This window comes from Strix aluco, chromosome 7 (assembly GCF_031877795.1).
Source record: "Strix aluco isolate bStrAlu1 chromosome 7, bStrAlu1.hap1, whole genome shotgun sequence".
Classification (NCBI taxonomy): Eukaryota; Metazoa; Chordata; class Aves; order Strigiformes; family Strigidae; genus Strix; species Strix aluco.
The window spans coordinates 1,846,841-1,865,427 of NC_133937.1; the positions used below are offsets into that span (position 1 = coordinate 1,846,841).

Consider the following 18,587-nt stretch of genomic DNA (forward strand, 5'->3'; position numbering starts at 1 on the left):
CATAGTCAGATACTACTTATAAACATCTTGTGTGAGAATATGAACATGACAACAAAAGAAAAAAAAGAAAGAAAAAAAGAACGAGAACGAACGAGAAAGAACGAGAACGAGAAAGAACGAGAACGAGAAAGAACGAGAACAAACGAGAACGAGAAAGAACAGAGAAAGAACAGAGAAAGAACAGAGAAAGAACAGAGAAAGAGAAAGAAAAAAGAAAGAAAGAAAAAAGAAAGAAAAAAGAAAAGAAAAAAGAAAAGAAAAAAAGAAAAAAAAGAAAGAAAAAAGAAAAAAGAAAGAAAAAAAAGAAAGAAAAAAAAGAAAGAAAAAAAGAAAGAAAAAAGAAAGAAAAAAAGAAAGAAAAAAAAAGAAAGAAAAAAAAGAAAGAAAAAAAGAAAAAAAGAAAAAAAGAAAGAAAAAAAAAGAAAGAAAAGAAAGAAAAAAAAGAAAGAAAAAAAAAGAAAGAAAAAAAAAGAAAGAAAAAAAAAAGAAAGAAAAAAAAAGAAAAAAAAAAAAGATGGGTGCAGTTGCATGCAGGAAGCATCGAAGTAACAAAGTGTTGCCTGATCAGTTAGTCTTCTAATTCCCTGATATATCTGTTTGTGTGTGTATGCCTGCACAAAGGTGTGTGGTACTTACACACATTCAGTTCCAAGAGTACCCATCATTCGGCATGGATCCAAATTTGACTCTAGTAAGCTAAAGCATTTGCCCTGAACCTGAAGACCTATGGAAGGGCACACACACGGAGATGGAGAACAAAATCTGCTGGCAGCTGCTCCTCATCCTTTGCCATGCCTATTTTTCTATTTTAAAAAATCTACATTCAGTTTAATCAAGACAATGGAAAATAATTATTTAAGTACACAAGTAGCAGCATTGACTCAACCGCTGAGCCTCTACTCTGTACTGAGATTTAACCTTCATTAGCTTCAGTCACACACGGTGGTGGGGAGGATACGACTTACCACCACTTCAACAAAGACAGCGCAAGGTTTAAGGACATTTCAACTCAAGAGCTGGCGTCCCAGGAGATCCATTTACTTAATACATATTGTGACTTGCACATGAAGTGTGTCTCTTCCATTAACTACAATGCGAATTGAAGTTTCTGCTTCCAATTTGACTTCTTTAATGGGGAGTTAATGGTTCATGAGAATTCATAGCAAAATAGATAAATTAAATCATTTCAGACACATGCAAAGCTTTTAGCAAAATTCACGCCTCTCCCCACCATGCTCAACCATCTTTCTTGCAGGACCAGTTACATTCAAACAGAAATTTTAACTTTCTAGTTTTTAGCAAACACTGAATGAAGCATTGAAAAATCTGAGAAATGAAGCTTATTATGCCTTTTAATTAGAGAGCTGCAAAGCTTTCTGTTTCTCTAAATTTTTGTTTGTATTTCAAATGACTACGTGGCCAGCATCTAGCCTTCGTTTTGGCTGTTGTTCCCACCACCTTCTCCAGATAAGTAACTTGAGTGCTGCTAACACATTAAAGTAAAATACTATAAAACATGCCAGTACTACCTATGTATAATCAAGAATACTTGACGCCTTCCCAACAAGGCAATACAGATACAATTATTCCATAAGCGTCAAATCCCAAGACTCCTTCTATAGCACACATACATTATAAAAAGATATCAAAAAAAGCACAGTATTGATTCTGGACCCTTGAACTATTTAGGTGCCATATGTACCAAACTATTTTAATGATAGTTGACTAATATTGCAGCACAGATTACACACAGAAGTTCTGCTATTAAAGAGTAAATCCTATCATGGATGTTTTGATCACATGCCATTTAAACACTCTGAAAGATAAATAAGACTTTTTTTTTTTTTTTCATTTGATATAAGCATAATACAGTTTTCTACTTAAATTAATATTGCACTGTATAAGTTACTTTTATGGCACTCAGGCTGCATTACCATAACCAAAACAAACAGAAAAGAGAGTCCTGCTCAGCATGTGAACACGATTACCAGGGGAATTTCATTTTCCTGAGACCAATCATCATTTTTTCAGCAGACATGATTGCAAGAAAAATCAGCACATGAGGAAGAAAACAGCTTGTTTTTAAAAGCCACTCCAGTACCAACTACCACACAGGTGTATTAACAATTGGTTTTTTGGTTCTCTTACCAGTAAAACCTGCATACTTTTATCCGTCTGACCTTGAGTAACTCCAACAGCAGCAGTTCCCCCAACGATAACAGCAGAGAGGTTCCACCAGCACGACCTGGACTTTGTTCACCATTTCAAGCACCCATATACGATAAAACATAACAACATGCAGCACACAACTATGCCTAGTTTACGAGGTTAACAAAAAAAATTTCACAAATTAAAAATCAGAAAAGATTAGTAACTTCATATCAGGAGTAACAGCCACCTGTACAAAGCACTGATGCTAACAGGGTAAACCACATTAGAGTATGCTGCATAAATGCAGTGCTGAGACTACAGATCAACAATTCAAGAAATGTATGATTCGACAGGAGAATAAAAAAAGACAGACATTTTCTTCTGAAGTTTCCATGACTACATGCAAGCAATTTCTGCCATTTCAGAGGCGTCCAAAAACTCATGTTATTAAACTTAGACTGAACCAACAAGCAACCTTCTAAAACTTGCATGTGAAACCCAGAAGACAGCAACGTTAACAGTCCTATCAAGCTTCGGAGAAAGGTTTCAGCTTTACCTAACCATACCAAAAACAAAAAACAAAGACTGACCAGAACTTTGTCCTTTGGTAATATCATACTGAAAGATGAACGTTCATAAGAAGTCAGGCAGTAAAAATAAGCTGATATATTAGCACCAAGGGAGTTAAACTACTGTTGTATTACAAATAACTGAGGTCTAAATACTAGTTAAAACTAAATGCGTATTCACAAGAGCTATCTGGAGTTAAAGACCAAAGTCATCAAAATGTATAATGTTCAGGAAGAAACGACACCGCTCAGCATTTTGGATCACTGTCACCTTTCCACCCCCAACCCCCATTAAGAGGTTTTCACAGACCAGTCCTCAAAGCTGAAGGACTGGGGCCCCACTGCTCAGCCGGACACGCCATTCCCCCCGTGTACCTCTACACCTCGATCAGCTAATATGGGGGAACCCAGGGGGTGTCGCGGGGAACCGAGAGGCACTCACCGTTCCGACTCTCTTCATCAATAGGAACTATTGTGGCTGGAGGACCTGTTCTGGCCAATTTGCAATCTATAAAGATGAAAAGAGAAGTTATTTCTAATTCCAGAAGAAGGATCTTGAAGGGTTTGTTGCTGTTGTTTAAAACAAGTCAGCATATTCGGCATACTGAAGACAAATATTCACTTAAATATTACATATGTATAAGCTACAACTGTTAGCTAAGCTACACTCACAGATCAAAATCTGAGCTGTTTGCTTATCCCTTACTCAGATAATCTTTATAAAGCTTTATAAAGATTTTTAAAGAGTCTGATGACAAAGGATTTAACATCTCAGATGCTGATCCATATTTACAACACCTAAACAGCAAAACTTAATCAGGTTTGTTCTGTTATCGCTTACGTGAGCCTTCTTTTCCACATCATGAACATACACACACACACAGACTCCGGATCGTTGTCACATACCACCACAATACAGTTTGATGGCTACACTATAAACCTGTTCGTGTCTTGCTCTAGAGATACCACCAGGGATCTCAGTGAAGTAGTCGTCCTTCAGGACACAGATAATATGATGGTAATTTAACCCAAAGAAATAACAGAGGAATGATTAAAAGGTATAAATCGTAATTAAAGCTTCACAACAGAAACAAACATAATTTGAATTTAATTGCAACAAAAGGATCTAATTAAAGAGAGTGAACAGAATTTTAATAAGGAAAATAAAAATTAAAAACAGACGAGCAATGTTCAGGAAGTTACATTTTGCCATCTTACCCTCATATTGCCAGTCTGGAGTCAAAAGTTTAGAGTCATCAATGGAAGCAGAGCAGAATAACGAAAGAAAATAAGTAAGATTTGGTTGGTTTACTCAAAAGATAGGTTCAGAGATATAAAGCAGTACATGCAGAGCTAGCAAATGCATAAGTGTAGTCTTAAAATATATAAAAGCATGTATACTACATGTGATGACTACGCTTTGTGAACAATTTAGTTTTCTACATTAAACAGAAGTATTACCTCCTTAGAAGCACGCTGAAACAAAAGTTAAGAAGCGCTTTTCATTTTCAAAGAGCCTCACAGTACCACTGAAAGAGCGTGGTAAGACACAACCATTCTCCTTGCCATTTCACCATGGAGAACTCTATATGAGATTGCAGTCCACATTTTTAAGGACATTTAGATGCTCCTCTGATCCTCCTGACATGGCCCCAGCTTCATGGATGGCTACACCCCATTATGTAAGAAATGACCGCTTCTAATTCATTTCTAGCTAAGGAAAGAAATGTTGGAGTATCACTGGGGGTTTTTTGAGAGGTCTGAACACCTCACACAAGAATCCCAACAGAAAATCATCTGTAAATTAAACACAAGAGCAAGCGGAGGTAAAATGTTATTTCCCAGCTTACGGTAAAAATTACACATTCATCAACTTCAAAAGAATTGCGCTACAGCTAATTACAGACTATAATTACTCCAGCACAGACAAGACCTACGAAGGAAGATCAAAACAAGGATGCGTTTATTCAGATCTCCATTGAGGTGAAGCCTCTATAAAGGACATCTCTGTGGCACAGTAATTTCCTCTAGCAACAGCTTTGCTATTCAGCTGATGAATTCAACCGCAAGACCAAACTTCTGAACACCAGGGTAAGGACTGAGAGCACAGCATTCCTTGAGGCTGTTAATATTTAACATGTTGAACAGCCTGAACAATGCCTGAATTAATACTAATGATAATACAGTCACACTGTAATGACTTTTTTTTAATAAAACAAGACAGGCAAACCTTTCTCTGAAGGTAAAATACAGAGAACTTGTGTGGGTACCCACTCGCTCTCCTTCCTTTCATTGGTGACACTGCTTGCAGAGTTTCACAAACCCACTTGGTTTGCTATACTAAGCAGTCTAAATAAAATTATTAATGAAGAAATTTTCTGGACTTATCCCTTTTATTCTTATATGCTCTAGTGTGGTACACAAAAATTGAATATTTACTGTTGATAATTTTAAAGCTTTTTGTTTTGAAGGCATTAATGGAGCAAACAATCTGAAAAACTACACCTTTCATTTCACTGTAGTTTCCTACGAGCATATCATGTGGGAAGATAAGCAATGTTTGCACATTTACATGAAATAAAGATTTTTTTTTTTTTCCTGCTCTTATTTTTTTCACTGGATGTTATCAAAATAACAGGACCATAAGTGACATAACATTTTCCACAGACACATGTTATAATTTCCTAGAAGTTCGGGTTTTGGCTAACTGAATGACCCTTCAACAAGCTCTTTGTTAGGGCAACAAAGCTCAGCAGTAGAAACTTCTACCAAGACTTTGTTTTCGTGCATGGTCCCGCTATGCACCATTGAACAGCGATCACCACACACACAAAGAAATCCAAAGCAGGGACAGTTTTTAATTCTAAAAATTGCATATGTGTGCTGGTTGTTCAACCACGATAATATGCCTTACCAAAAGAATAATCATGATTTTTCTGAAAACTGAATAAGCTTTTTCCCCCATCATCTATGTTTCCATGAAGATGTTCCTTGCTGGATGTCTCAATGAGAATCATAGACTAGAATCACAGAATTATTCAGGTTGGAAAAGACCCTTGGGATCATCGAGTCCAACCCTCAGCCCTACTCTACAAAGTTCTCCCCTACACCACATCCCCCAACAGCTCACCCAAATGACCCTTAAACACACCCAGGGATGGTGACTCCACCTCTTCCCTGGGCAGCCTATTCCACTCTCTGACCACTCTTTCTGTGAAATATTTTTTCCTAATGTCCAGTCTGAACCTCCCCTGTTGCAGTTTAAAGCTGTTCCCCCTTGTTCTGTCACTAATCACCTGTGAGAAGAGACCAGAACCAATCTCTGTACAAGGTCCTTTCAGGGAGCTGTAGAGAGTGATGAGGTCTCCCCTCAGCCTTCTCCTCCTCAAACTAAACAGTCCCAGCTCCTTCAATAGCTCCTCACAGGATTTATTCTCCAGGCCCTTCACCAGCTTCGTTGCCCTCCTCTGCACTCACTCCAGCACCTCGAGATCTCTCTCGTATTGAGGTGCCCAAAACTGGACACAATACTCAAGGCAAGTTCAAGAGAAGTTCAGTCAAACCAGGCCAACTTCTAGTTCTATTCTTCACCAAGCAAATTATCAAAATTAAAAGTCAATCACATGTTAAGCAGCCTTTTCACAGGATTGGTTTCCATCAAACACATCAAGAATTCCAGAATTATAATCAAAGCAGTTGTATGGTATGTTTAAAACAAATGTTCAGCATTGAAATCTGGATATAGAGAGTCTCAGAGAAAAGGCAGACTAGACAGTAAAATTCAGCAATTTGCAGAGGATATACTGCAAGTGTGAGGCGGTGAAGTAATAAAATTTATCATGAGAAAAATTTCAATGAAAAGAAGAGATTAGAGCAATAGCCAAAGCTATTTCTATAGGTAGGGCAGGAAAAAAAATAAACAGGATGTGTAGTAGAAATCTTGCTTGCTACAGATTACCCTCACGGCACTAATAAAAAATTTCTGAAGAAACATGTAGTTTTATTGCATAGACAAGAGTTTACAGATTATTTCATATAATTTCAACCATGTCAGTATTAACCAAATATCATATTGCTTTTCAAGAGGCCTGTCACCCCTCCCTCCCCTTCTCAAAGACCAAACCTAATAATGCCACAGCCTTATTTAGTTTCACATTCATCACCATACACTGAACAGATAAATTTAAAATTGTAGTCTCACACAAATTTCCAATTCAATGGGAGACAATAATTTTAATTAAAAAACTTAAAGACAAGTAACATGCTTTAAGTACATGAGGGGTACTTTTTTTTTTTTTCCTTGCAAAATATAATCAATAAGCAGCATCTTGAATAAGACTTCAAAGAGCCATAAGCTCAAGCACTATGTTATATCACCAGGCACCAGCCAGACCTGGTGGGAAATACTGGATACATGAAAAAGAACTTCTTCAGACTGAGCCAGGTGCACAGAAAGGTTATTCCCATCATCAGGAGGATGGAGAGTCCATCCTATAAAGATAACAGAGGGTTGAATTATTTAGTTTAGGAAAATGAAAGCTCTCTAGAAATACACTTGGGTAAATATCAAGGAGGAAAAATGAGTTACTTAAATTAAGGAGCAACACCAGTACAAAGAACACTACAAGTGCAAAGCAGAAACGGCTGCATGCTGCCCACAAAATTTAAAAGTACGTTTCCAGCCCAAACTTTTTTTGACTGGCAAAGAAGTTAGATCCCAGAACACTGTTCCATAGCAGGAACAGCACAGAAATGCAATTCCAGCATTTTTGAAACATACTTTTATTTGCTTATGAAAGGGATTACATGAAATGTTCCTCAGTGATATTATGAGACAGGGCTTAGTTTTTCCTCAAGTTTTATTTAAATAGCCCTCAACAGAAATTATTTCAGCAGTAACAGATTGCTTTATTCAACATAAACAAGCATAGATAATTGCAGCACCAAAGGTGACTTACAAAGGAAATATTTACACAAGCCTTTGCTCTCCTGTTCTTTTGTTTCAAAGTGCCCTATGTCTGATTGTGCACCCTGGTATAAATCTATCAGATATTTTACCTATTCCAATTTCACCCTGCAGATTATTACCAGAATACTGACATGCACCTAACAAACAATTAAATTTTTAATAAAACTACTGCAGTTGCTAAAACAGGATGGTTTCCTTCCATCACACTCCTTCCAGGCTGGAAGGAAGCTCCGCTCTGCTGAAAGCACAGGGAGAAGTGACATGCTGAACCACAATCTGTCTGTTCTACATTTATTTGTTCTAGCTTTCTCAATGAAAAAGCAAGTTGTCCTTGAAATTCCTGGGCATAATGGAGTAGTCATGGAAGTCAAATCATCCTAAATTGAACAGACTTTAAGAAAAAGCTGAAAAGGCACTACATAAATGAGCTTCCCTATCTACAGCTTTCAGGATGTGTTTTATGTTTAAGCAGCAGCGCTGGTAAATGTAATCATGATGTAGCAGTGCCCTCCCCCCAGGCACCTTACAGAAAAGGCAGTAGGCATCAAGCAAATAAAACTTAGTAAATAAAACAACAATCTATGAAAGCTTTCCTAAAACCTTCCAGAAAAGCATTTTTGTTCCTGTCATTAACTTCACTGTTTCTTCTAACTAGTGCGTTTGCTTTACAATTATATGATCAAGGCAAAGGCAGATAAATAAAGGGCCTGTCTCCTCAGGAGCAAAGTGAAAATCTATTTAACAGACTTCATGGAACAGTTACATGGCTCAGACCCATTTGGTTTCTGATGGCTGATTTTCATTATTTTAATTTCTAATTATTTTTAATGAGATAGAGAAAAACCTCAATCACTGTTCTAGGTGGGATGCTCAGCAAGGTCAAAGAGCCTGAGCCAAAACAAACATAACAACTTGAATAATCCCGTACCCTGATCATCTTCCTTTCACCTCGTCCTTGCCCTCTCAGAGCCACTCCCCATCCAACAGTTACATTACTTAGAGGACTTCTCTCTATTTCAGCTTCACAGCTAAAGTAAATGGAAACATCTATAAAAATGAAAATAAATGTTATTGAATTAGCTATTGCAACACGAAGACACCTGAGCGGAGACAGTCCCACAACAAACCAGGGGTTAGACTGCCCAACAGCTAGAGGTCCCTTTGACCACCGCTCCCCCACAAGCACAGGGGGTTGTGAGTAACAGCAGCGTGTTGTCCTCTCCCCAACTCCCGTCTCGTCATTTCCACCATCCCAAAGGCTAACTGCATCCTCACAGCCCCTCTCTGCCAGGGGGCTCTTTCTCCTGCCATCTCCCGAGAGACCAGTTCCTCCACAAACATGTTTCAAAGGACCTTACAAACCGGCCTCCTGCTCCGAATCACTTGAGGGATAAATCTCTTCACCACTAAGGGTAGATAGTTTACAAGGTTACAGTAGCTTTTGCAAACACCTCCTTAACAACATTGCCAATAAGCCCCATAGTCATACACGTGCAAAGACAGCGGTAGCCTCACACCCATTTAACAGCTGTCTGACAGCGAACGTATGAAGTTAGAGGTAGTCACAGTGATCAAGAATTGCTTATAACATCCCTCCACTAAACGCAATTACTTGGAAACCCATAATAACTATTCATACTTCATATATCCCTTAATTCCAGCTAAATAAGACATTTGAATTAGTTGGGAGAACAGTGTCTGTTCTGATCATTAAATCACATGACTGCAAGGTATGCAATCACATCAGCTCCTTCAAAGTTTAATAACAAAAATGGCTTGCCCCACAAAGCCTTATAAATTTAAATGGCTATAACCAAAAAAATGTCTCCCACAACACTTGAGAGGGAATTTGTAATTGCAGTAACAGAGCCCAACTTTAAGAAAGGTTCAGTAACTTCATCCTACCATATTGAAGACAGAAAGAGTTTTACCCTGAAAAAAAAATTTAAAAAATAAAAAAGGAAAAAAAGGTGAGCTGCCCTGCAGGGAGTGAATCACACCTATGTGGCAAACAAACAGCTAACCTGAACTTTTCTGGGCACATTATTCTGTAAAATAACCGTCATCTCCTCCTAAGCGCTCCTGAAATTAAAACTGAAGAACAATCCCCTCAATATGTTAATCAACAGCTCTTGTTCCAGCTACTTCAGAAATACCCAATTATTACTCGAAGTTATTCTACATTTTATCTTACATTCAGTTTTGCTTTTAGATACTCTGGTAAGTAGTCTTGTTTGTTTTTATTTAAACAGTCATAGGGAGTACAACAGCCAATCTTAAAACCTGGCTCAGTCCCTACCAGATACGCAGCCTGATTTAAGACTTTATTTTAAAAAATTCTATTCACTACCTACTGAAGGATATTATTTTATTTGTTGGCAGAATCAAATTTCATTCTTTAATTTGTCACTGGAACAAAGATCAGACTCTAAACTTTACCAATAATTGTAGAAAGCTCATCAGCATCAGTCCCTTATTTACCTAGGGCTTCTGCCCCAGTCAGAAAAATCACACCATGCAATTACTCTGTATTTGTGTTTCAGCCACTTTTGTTGTAGTAATGAAGTTCAAAAACATTTTGAAAGGTGATGTGTGTCACACTGACAACAGCTTTCCTGTAAAGCTATGAACTCAAAGGACAGAATTAAGGCTTGACAACTCTGACATAGCAAATAAAGCCATATTAGTTCAATAGGAAAAACTCAAACCTATCTTCGAGCACTGCCTAACAAAGCAGTATTCCAAGAATACAGTATTAACTCTTAATTTCTTTTTTTCTATTAATTTGTCCAAAATCTTCCTGAATGCATGAAATTGTGTAGCATCTACATCATCTTAGAGACAGCCTATTTTGAACCTAGTCACTGGTTGTTCACATGGTATCACTTCACCAGGGTGCAGGAAGAAACAGTATCCAACCAGTCCGTAGGGACCCTCTATACCCTTTATGACTTCAATAAACCATTTTATTATTCCTAAATACTGCAGCAAACACTTATTTCAGGTGAGTTCAGGATTATAATCCACTTCAATGAGTATGTGCTATGACTAACAAAAATGGCAATATGGAAATTTTAATATTAAAATTGGTTGCCACCTTTAAACAAAGTCATTTGTGGCTGACTGCAATACTGGAGCCTCTAGGCAAAGACTCCTGCTGATGCCTCGATCACCAGCAATTGCACCGAGATAAATTTTTAAAACAGATGTGTAAATCTAACAATAAGGCACGTTAGCAACATACAGGACCAGTCAGCTTAACCTCTCTTTAAAACTCATGTAAATGAAAAAAGCAGTAGTTTTCAGGCTTACACCACATACACCATACTATACTTTATCAGAAATACTGTGGCAGTTTAAGATGTCACCATCCCCTGGCTGGAGGAAAAGTCATCTCTGGCGCTGACCTGGCAAAGCAGAGCACATTGACATTTGAACTAAGCCAGCTCATTCTGTCCTGAAGTCCACGAAGTGACCGTGTGCAGTCTTTTAATTTGGCTCAGCTGTTTGAATAATAGCAGCTGATGACAAAGTGGTAACAAATAACTGGCAAGCGAGATGGGAGGCTTTGACACCTTGATCCACCCCTGCAGTCTGTGAAGCATCTGTCCAACCATCGCCTAACGCACACGTGATTTCTCTGAACATGGGAATTCCAGGCCCAGCTACCTTGTACTCCACACCAAAGGAGACACTAAAGCCACTTTATTTGGTATACATGCAATTACAGAGAAAAACTTGGGTACTTCAACACCAACTGCTGGGAAGTCAACCTTTATAAGAATGAAGCACTGACAAGTCATTTGGTACCATAAAAATTTTGTTACTATTTTCCAGAGCCAGAAGAGTGGGAGCAGAGACAGAGAGAAGCTTAAATGAACAAAGGGGAGTTTTCTAGCACCTAGAGTAGAGCTAAAAGTCTACACCTTTCAGAAGTTTTGTTTCTTCCTCTCTGCATTTACATGCACTTTAATTTTGCTCTAGTGAGAATAAAACAAAGCAAACACTCGACATTCAGCAGGGCTCCTTAGTGAGCAGTGAGTGCAGTAGGCATTAAGCAGCAGTCTTAATTTCAAGCATACTCATTTCTTCAACTCTACCCCTTTCCATCTATGTTGAGAAAGAAAGGAAAAAGAGCTTGTGAAAAAGGGTTGCGGAAGTCAAAGTATTTAAATCCTTTTCTCCCCATTTCTTCTGCACTATTAAGCACATAAAACACTTGCATGAAAGTCTTGGAGACACACACACAGCAAGAACCACTAAGTCCAGTCCTGAAGCCCGAGTCACTTACTGTTGCCATTTTAAGTAAGGAATTAATGAGAAGTCATTAATAAAAAAAAAAAATAGATACATGATTTCTGCCTGATTACTGACTGGCAATTAAAGTTTGTGTATGCACCACACCAAAGACGTCTGATGAAACAAAGCCAAAACACCCGCACTAATAGATTTATTAAAATGTTGCCAGAACAGCAAGTGCCACACGGGCAGGTTCTGACCCGCTGGGGTGGCTGGAGAAGGGACAAGCTCCTGAGAAAGCCTGCTTCAAGAGAACTAAGTGGTTCACAAACCAGAATATTGATTAATACAGTAAAACCTCAAGCTCATGGATTTTATAGAGTGAAATTCCCAGCAAAACTCTTGGGAGTTTGCAATGTGCAGGGAAAGTGATAGTGTGCTCTCTGTTTTATATAAATTGGAGATGCAAGAACTGAAATTCTAACAGACTGTGGCACCGGCTGACGTTAAAGCACCTCATCTTTAAATCTGCTGGAAAATGTATTTCTGTTTTCAGATGTACTTTACTCTCAGAAATGTCCCAATTGCTCATTAAGAGGCCTTTGAAAGACCTTATATTTACCTCCTCCGTTTTGTGCCTCCATCACTCATTCAGCAGGGAACACTCACAGAAAAACCCCATGAAAGAGCCTCTCTAAACATCTTGATTTACAGAACAAGGTTCCTAATAAAGAGTTACATAGAACCATACATTTAAATTGAGTAACTAAGCAACCCAATTTAAGGGGAAAATGTCCTGTCTTGTTTCCTGTGTGACTGAATTCAGAACTACAGCTGTGCAATTTAGGATAAGCTTGGCATAACCTTTACATTAGCAGGCTTGTACTACAATTCCTCTGTATTGAAAATAGTATAAGAAGGGCTTTCACAGACTATTTTCAGCTCTTCCTGACAGACATCTCTAATTGTAGAAACTGGGAAGGAACAACAGCGAACTTGAGTTTGATTCAAACACATTTGTGATACTTCTTAAACCTATATTGAATTTCTGTGCTTTGCTTCAGAGTGGCTCAGTTAAGCACTACTCTAAAATTCATAGCTCAGAAATTCAGAGACTGAAATGAAAGATGATCTAAATGTCAAAATCTGACTGTAGCTGAATTTGGGTTTGGTTTTGTTTTTAACTGGACAAAAAGTGAGGCTGATGGATAATCAAGTACAAAAAGGACATAAACCAAATAAAGAGTATTATTGTAAGTTCTTGTTCCCACAGCCTCAGAAAATGTGCTTTTATACAGAATATACAACCTGAACAGCTGATTTATTTTGTAGCTTTATTTTTCCATTCTTCCAACTCTTTTTCCTACAGATATAATATCTATAAAGTGTTTGGTATGTGAAAATTGCCCTGCAAGTGCTGTGGATTGCTATTTTACTTTTACAGCTTTAGAAAAATGCAGTACCATCCATCTTTTGGGCAATATTCTTTTAGATTGAAATAACTTTCCATTTTACAAGCAGTTTTGGAGTTGACAGAGTCTTTAAAATCATACTTGTGCCTGAAAACACTGTAAAACACATAAAAATATGATACTATGCCAAGTAGCACCGAAAATTGCTATTACCAAAAGTAATTTTTAAGACCATTAAAATGCAATGGATAGCTCGAGAATAGCTATAATATCTTCAGAAATGCTTAAAGCTCAAAAGTTGATTCAACCTGCTTTTAACCATTACTATACACTGAGCATTAAAATTTCACACTGTTTTCAATATTTCTGAAATTGCATTTTCCCTGTTACCTATGTGATGCATTTAAGACAAAAATTTCATAAAGGAGGATGAAAAAGTATTTAATATTTGGAATTAAACTGAATCCTGGTACTATAAGTAAATTTTAAAGTCACAGCAATTTTAGCTGCTGTATAAAAACAGACATTTAACTCCTAGTACAAACAACTCTGAAAAAACAGTTGGAGATGCCTGTAACCTTTCATATTGTTGAAACTTCTTTACATGCAAATAAAAATGGATTAGCATTTATTAACTGAAACACAGGAGAGGAGACAGCTAAGCTGCCTATAGATGAGCTAACAATATTTAGCATTCCCCTGTTCCTAAAGGGTAGATTTGTGACTTTAAGACTTTAGGCTCAACATTAATGTTCATTGCCACTGAAATCACATTTAATTACCGGGCTTCTCATCTTCCCCTAAACAGTTTCTCCCATTTCAGGATTCTTTTTGTATGCAACAGACATGGGAAACATAAACTTGTCTTCCAGATAACTGACTGAAATTAGCTGAGACAAAAGAAAGAAGCATTAAAAGGAAGTCTAAGATCAAATTTAGAAAAAAAAAAAAAAAACCCTCATGAAATTTTGCTATATACACAGAAATATTTTAATTTTTAACCGGATGTAAAATATTAGAATATTACATTACCATATGTGAATACCATTGAACTGCATTCTTGAGACTACGGTTTCAGTGACCTTCTTTAAAAAGCAGCATTTTATAGACTAGAAAAAAGCTCAAACTCCCTTCAGATTTTTAAGATTATAAACACACACACACACACACCCATCCCCATCCTAAACATCAGCAACATTCAGATGTTATTAAGCAAAAACCAAGAGTCAAGCTGCCAGAGTCTACCTTCTACCTTTGGTGGTAGAACAACAAGGAGCTGTTTCGCTCCTCTAAAGTCACCTCTCTCATGCTGAGCACTAGCTGCTGTAAATATTTAAGTAGTTCAAGAAATTTCCACTTGATACCAGACGTGCCAAATCTACAGCAGGTAACACCCGCCCGTCTCCACCGAAAACAGGCTGCACTAATTAATCTGCCAGTTCTAGGATTGTTTATGTTTCAGGTAATTACCTAGCAATTTTGTGAACATCTACATATTGTGCCTATAAATATCTTTCTCATGACATCTCTAATGAAGTCAGTGTTGATCAACGTCTTCCTGTAATTTAATCAAGACATCAAGCGGCAGAGACAGAAGGTGAGAAAGTTGCTTTGCTGCTCGATAAAGCAATACCCCGCTGCGTCCTTCATGGAAATGAAGGGAAGCAAGACAACTCCTTGCCTTAAACGACACCCTAATCTCTCAGCTCCTTGAGTACTCTCTCAAAGGCTGCTAAAATCAGCCAGTCAAAATAGACTTCCACAACTGCATCTTAATTACAATGGTGCAGTACAGATTTTGTCCCTCCTTCTCGGGGGCAAATGTCATGGCTGCCATGTCCTGCGGTCATGGGACTCCACTGCGTTATCTAGCACACACCAGAGCATCCCCTACTCCATTCCTGCAGAAACAAACTTCTGTGCGTCTGAGGACTGTCCTGGACATTTTCCCATTTAAAATACAGACCCTGATAACATCTCTTAACTAAATCATGATCTAATTACCATTGAACACTGTCTTGAAGTAAGACAGACACTGTTCTTTGGTTTTGAAATCAGAAAGGTTTAGATATTTCAAGTAGAAGACATTGTATCCAACATTAGCAACCAAAAAAAGCCCATAGAAAGGGTCAGAATTGGGTTTTTAAGCATATTTCCAAGCAGACATGTAATAGCAGAATCCACAAAATAGCAGATAATGAACTTACTACTTACAATCAAGTTCCTGTGGGTTCCTAAAGTTAATTTATTTTACACAGAGGATGTTGACACATATTCACAGATGTAAAAATTAATTAGCCAAGGAACTGGAAAATGCTGTCCCACCAGCCTGGGTGAAAAGGTACAGAGCTGTGAGCGGAAGGCAGGCTCCGAAGCTGCAGATAAAAGGCCCTCTCCCAAAAAAAAGGTTAAGGCATCTAACACAGCGTGCGGCTCTTACATGCCACCTGACTGAGTCGCATCCATTTGCATGTTCCTCATCCATGAAAAATGCAAAGTAATAAGACTTCACAGAAAGTGTCATCCTTTGAAGTATCTGTTTAATAAATTATGGTCCAATGGATTCAATAATTGAAGTCTGAACTGCTTTCTGCCCATCATAGATCTAGACCATGTCTAAACAGCCTGAATCCAAGTTAATTATAAAAGCAATAAGGACTTCAACACTGCATAGCTACAAAGAGTTATTTGTTTTTCTTCTGGTTAGATGTACACTTTTGATACCTATTTTGTTGAGCAAAAGATGATACAATCTTAAGTTTAAAACTAAAATTCTTCCCCCCCACAATGATAATCATACCTGTTCTTATAGCAGTTGTACTTTGGTTTCCTGGTCCCACAGTTTATTATTCACATTTTCAGGTAAATTCACAAAACATCTCCCAGTTCTAAACATAATTTGTCTGAAAAAATGCAAGGCAGGGGGCGGAATACAAAGCTTATGCGCAAAGTTAGTACTTTCTTCAAAATATATTTTTGAAAAAAACTTTTGGTGAAAAACATGAAGATGTTACTTAATCTTCTTTTTTGAAGCATCTATTTAATAAGTAAACTACAATCTGAGAAGAAAGAACGTATCTATGGCATCATCTGTTACTCCTGCCAGAATTGCCTTATATTTGTGTTTGGAAAGCTTGGGCCCTATTATCTCAAAAAATGGTCTGGTGAATGCAGAGTAGTCACAGACTTTGTTTGTCTTTGAACCAATTTAAGCTTTATTTTAATAAATTTAAGGTTTTTAGGTATCTCCCATGTAAAGTAACTAAGGGAAGAACGAAGCATGAGATAAGACAAAGGACTGTTTGACTCAGTACCCTTCAGGAGATGGGGGTCACTAGCAACAGCCTGGAGAGGATTCCTAAAACGTGCCAAGCACCCCCAAAACACGGTGTTAAAGCCAAGCAAGGTGGCTGATGCCAGTGTGTGGGCTCTCGAAGCTCAAAACATTAAGACTTCTTCCAGAAACTTATACACTTTAAACGTTTTTGTGGGTTTTGTGGTTTTTTTAGTAACACTAGTGAAAATGAAGTCCAAGCATGGTACATCTGCTGTCTGAAACCTTTAACATCAAACAACAGATAAATTGAAAGAAGAGAGTTGATACATTTCTGCTACATTGGAAAAGACATTTCATATCCCTTGCAATAGGATTCCAAACCCTCAAAATATTTGCTTCTCAATTTTTACCTGCTTAGAAAACAGTTTCAAAAATAAACACCTTATAGTACGTACTGATTACCGTCAAAATCTCTCTGTGTCTGTCACTAATCTCTGGGAGAGTTGAAGTCACGGAAAAAATATCTTTTCCTAAAACAGACACAGTGGTGGTACCCTTGTGCTTCCCAAGATACCAAAGAGAAAATTAACAAATCTACTGGTCCCTGTACTAATAATGAGCATAGGTAAATTAACATAAAATGCAAGTTCAGCTTCTTATTGCAAGGACTATTAAAATTTCAGAAAAAAAAGAAGAGGATATGGTAGAAATTAAGACTGATCATCTGTTCTTGGAAAAGTACAGCTATCGTCAGTGTTTCAGCTCCTATGAAAAACTAGAAGTGCCAAAGGAATATCAGCTTCTGCCCATCAGTGATCTTTCTTTCACCTCCAAATACATACGTACACACAAACACATCTCAAAACAGGACTTGCCCAGAAAGGGCAAGTATCAGTAGGTGTACTTGCTAAATCAGTCCAATCCAAGTGCATATTCAGGGAAGTTTTACAACAGCAAGGATAGGCAGCAAAGAGAATATGTTTTTTCTTAAATTACAAAAATATAGTAGTAATTTGGATCCACAGGCTACATAGAGGCCATCAGCAGGAAGACAGAAGTGATGCCTCCAGGCTGGACTCGGTTTCATCTCTATAGCTGGAAATCCAAGGATATAGGGGAGCTTTCAAATTCTTCCTGTAAGGTTTCCACCTATGAGACAGCACTGAAAATAATCCTGCAGATGAGACAGCACTTGCACAGGTATTTCTGTAGGTTTTAAATACATTCTTAGTATACAGTAGTGCCCCAAACTACTCCCCTCCTAATCCCATTCAACCCCATGTTTTGATTTTATCTAACATGCAGGTACTGATAAAGTAACACACCTGATGCAAAAGTACTGAGCTGCTACTCCGTACCCAGGCTGACTGTAATGGAGAGGTTGATTAATTTTGTATTAGGCAGATGCACAATTGAAAATAAATCCCAAGCCATTGATTACACTGGAAGAACAAGCAGATAAGGCATTTTCTTTTCATACCTCCCATACTTAATTATACAAAGGCTCTACCCACAAGGACTGTAAGAAAACAGCTGAGCACAGCTATGGGACTTCTTTATTATTATTTTCTATGTATGATTGTTTATGTTCTTTAAGTATAAATTTTTTTTTGTTTTGGTAGGATTCTGGTTCATTGAAGGTTTACTTCTGGATAATGAAGAAAACGGTCATTTATCTGAAGCCATTCACTCAAGTTTATCTTTCTTTGTCAGTATGTTCATAACTACTTTAATTATCGGACAACAACAGGTTCACTGATTATATGGAGCTGTGTGAAGACTATGAAAGTAAATGCCTGGCTTTATCTGCAGTTTGTATACCGAGCAATTGAAAGACATTTAAAATACAGTAGTCTCCATCACATTTCTTTGAGCACCCAGAATGCTATTAGCCAAGCAGAGACTCTCATCACCTGTTAGTCACTACCTCCTTAGCAGAATAAAAAGACTAAGTTTGAAGACAAAACAAA

At 37.6% G+C, this 18,587-nt stretch overlaps 1 protein-coding gene across 1 annotated transcript in view; it reads right to left on the reverse strand.

Moving 5' to 3' along the window:
- The window catches only part of PCDH15 (protocadherin related 15), a 459,942-nt gene that overhangs the window by 360,272 nt on the left and 81,083 nt on the right, over positions 1-18,587 (reverse strand). The window contains exons 3-4 of the mRNA XM_074830171.1: positions 3,939-3,953; positions 3,163-3,228 (exon numbers count right to left, since the gene is read on the reverse strand). Of these exons, the coding sequence (XP_074686272.1) occupies positions 3,163-3,228; positions 3,939-3,953 (81 nt within the window). The remainder of the gene's footprint in view (positions 1-3,162; positions 3,229-3,938; positions 3,954-18,587) is intronic.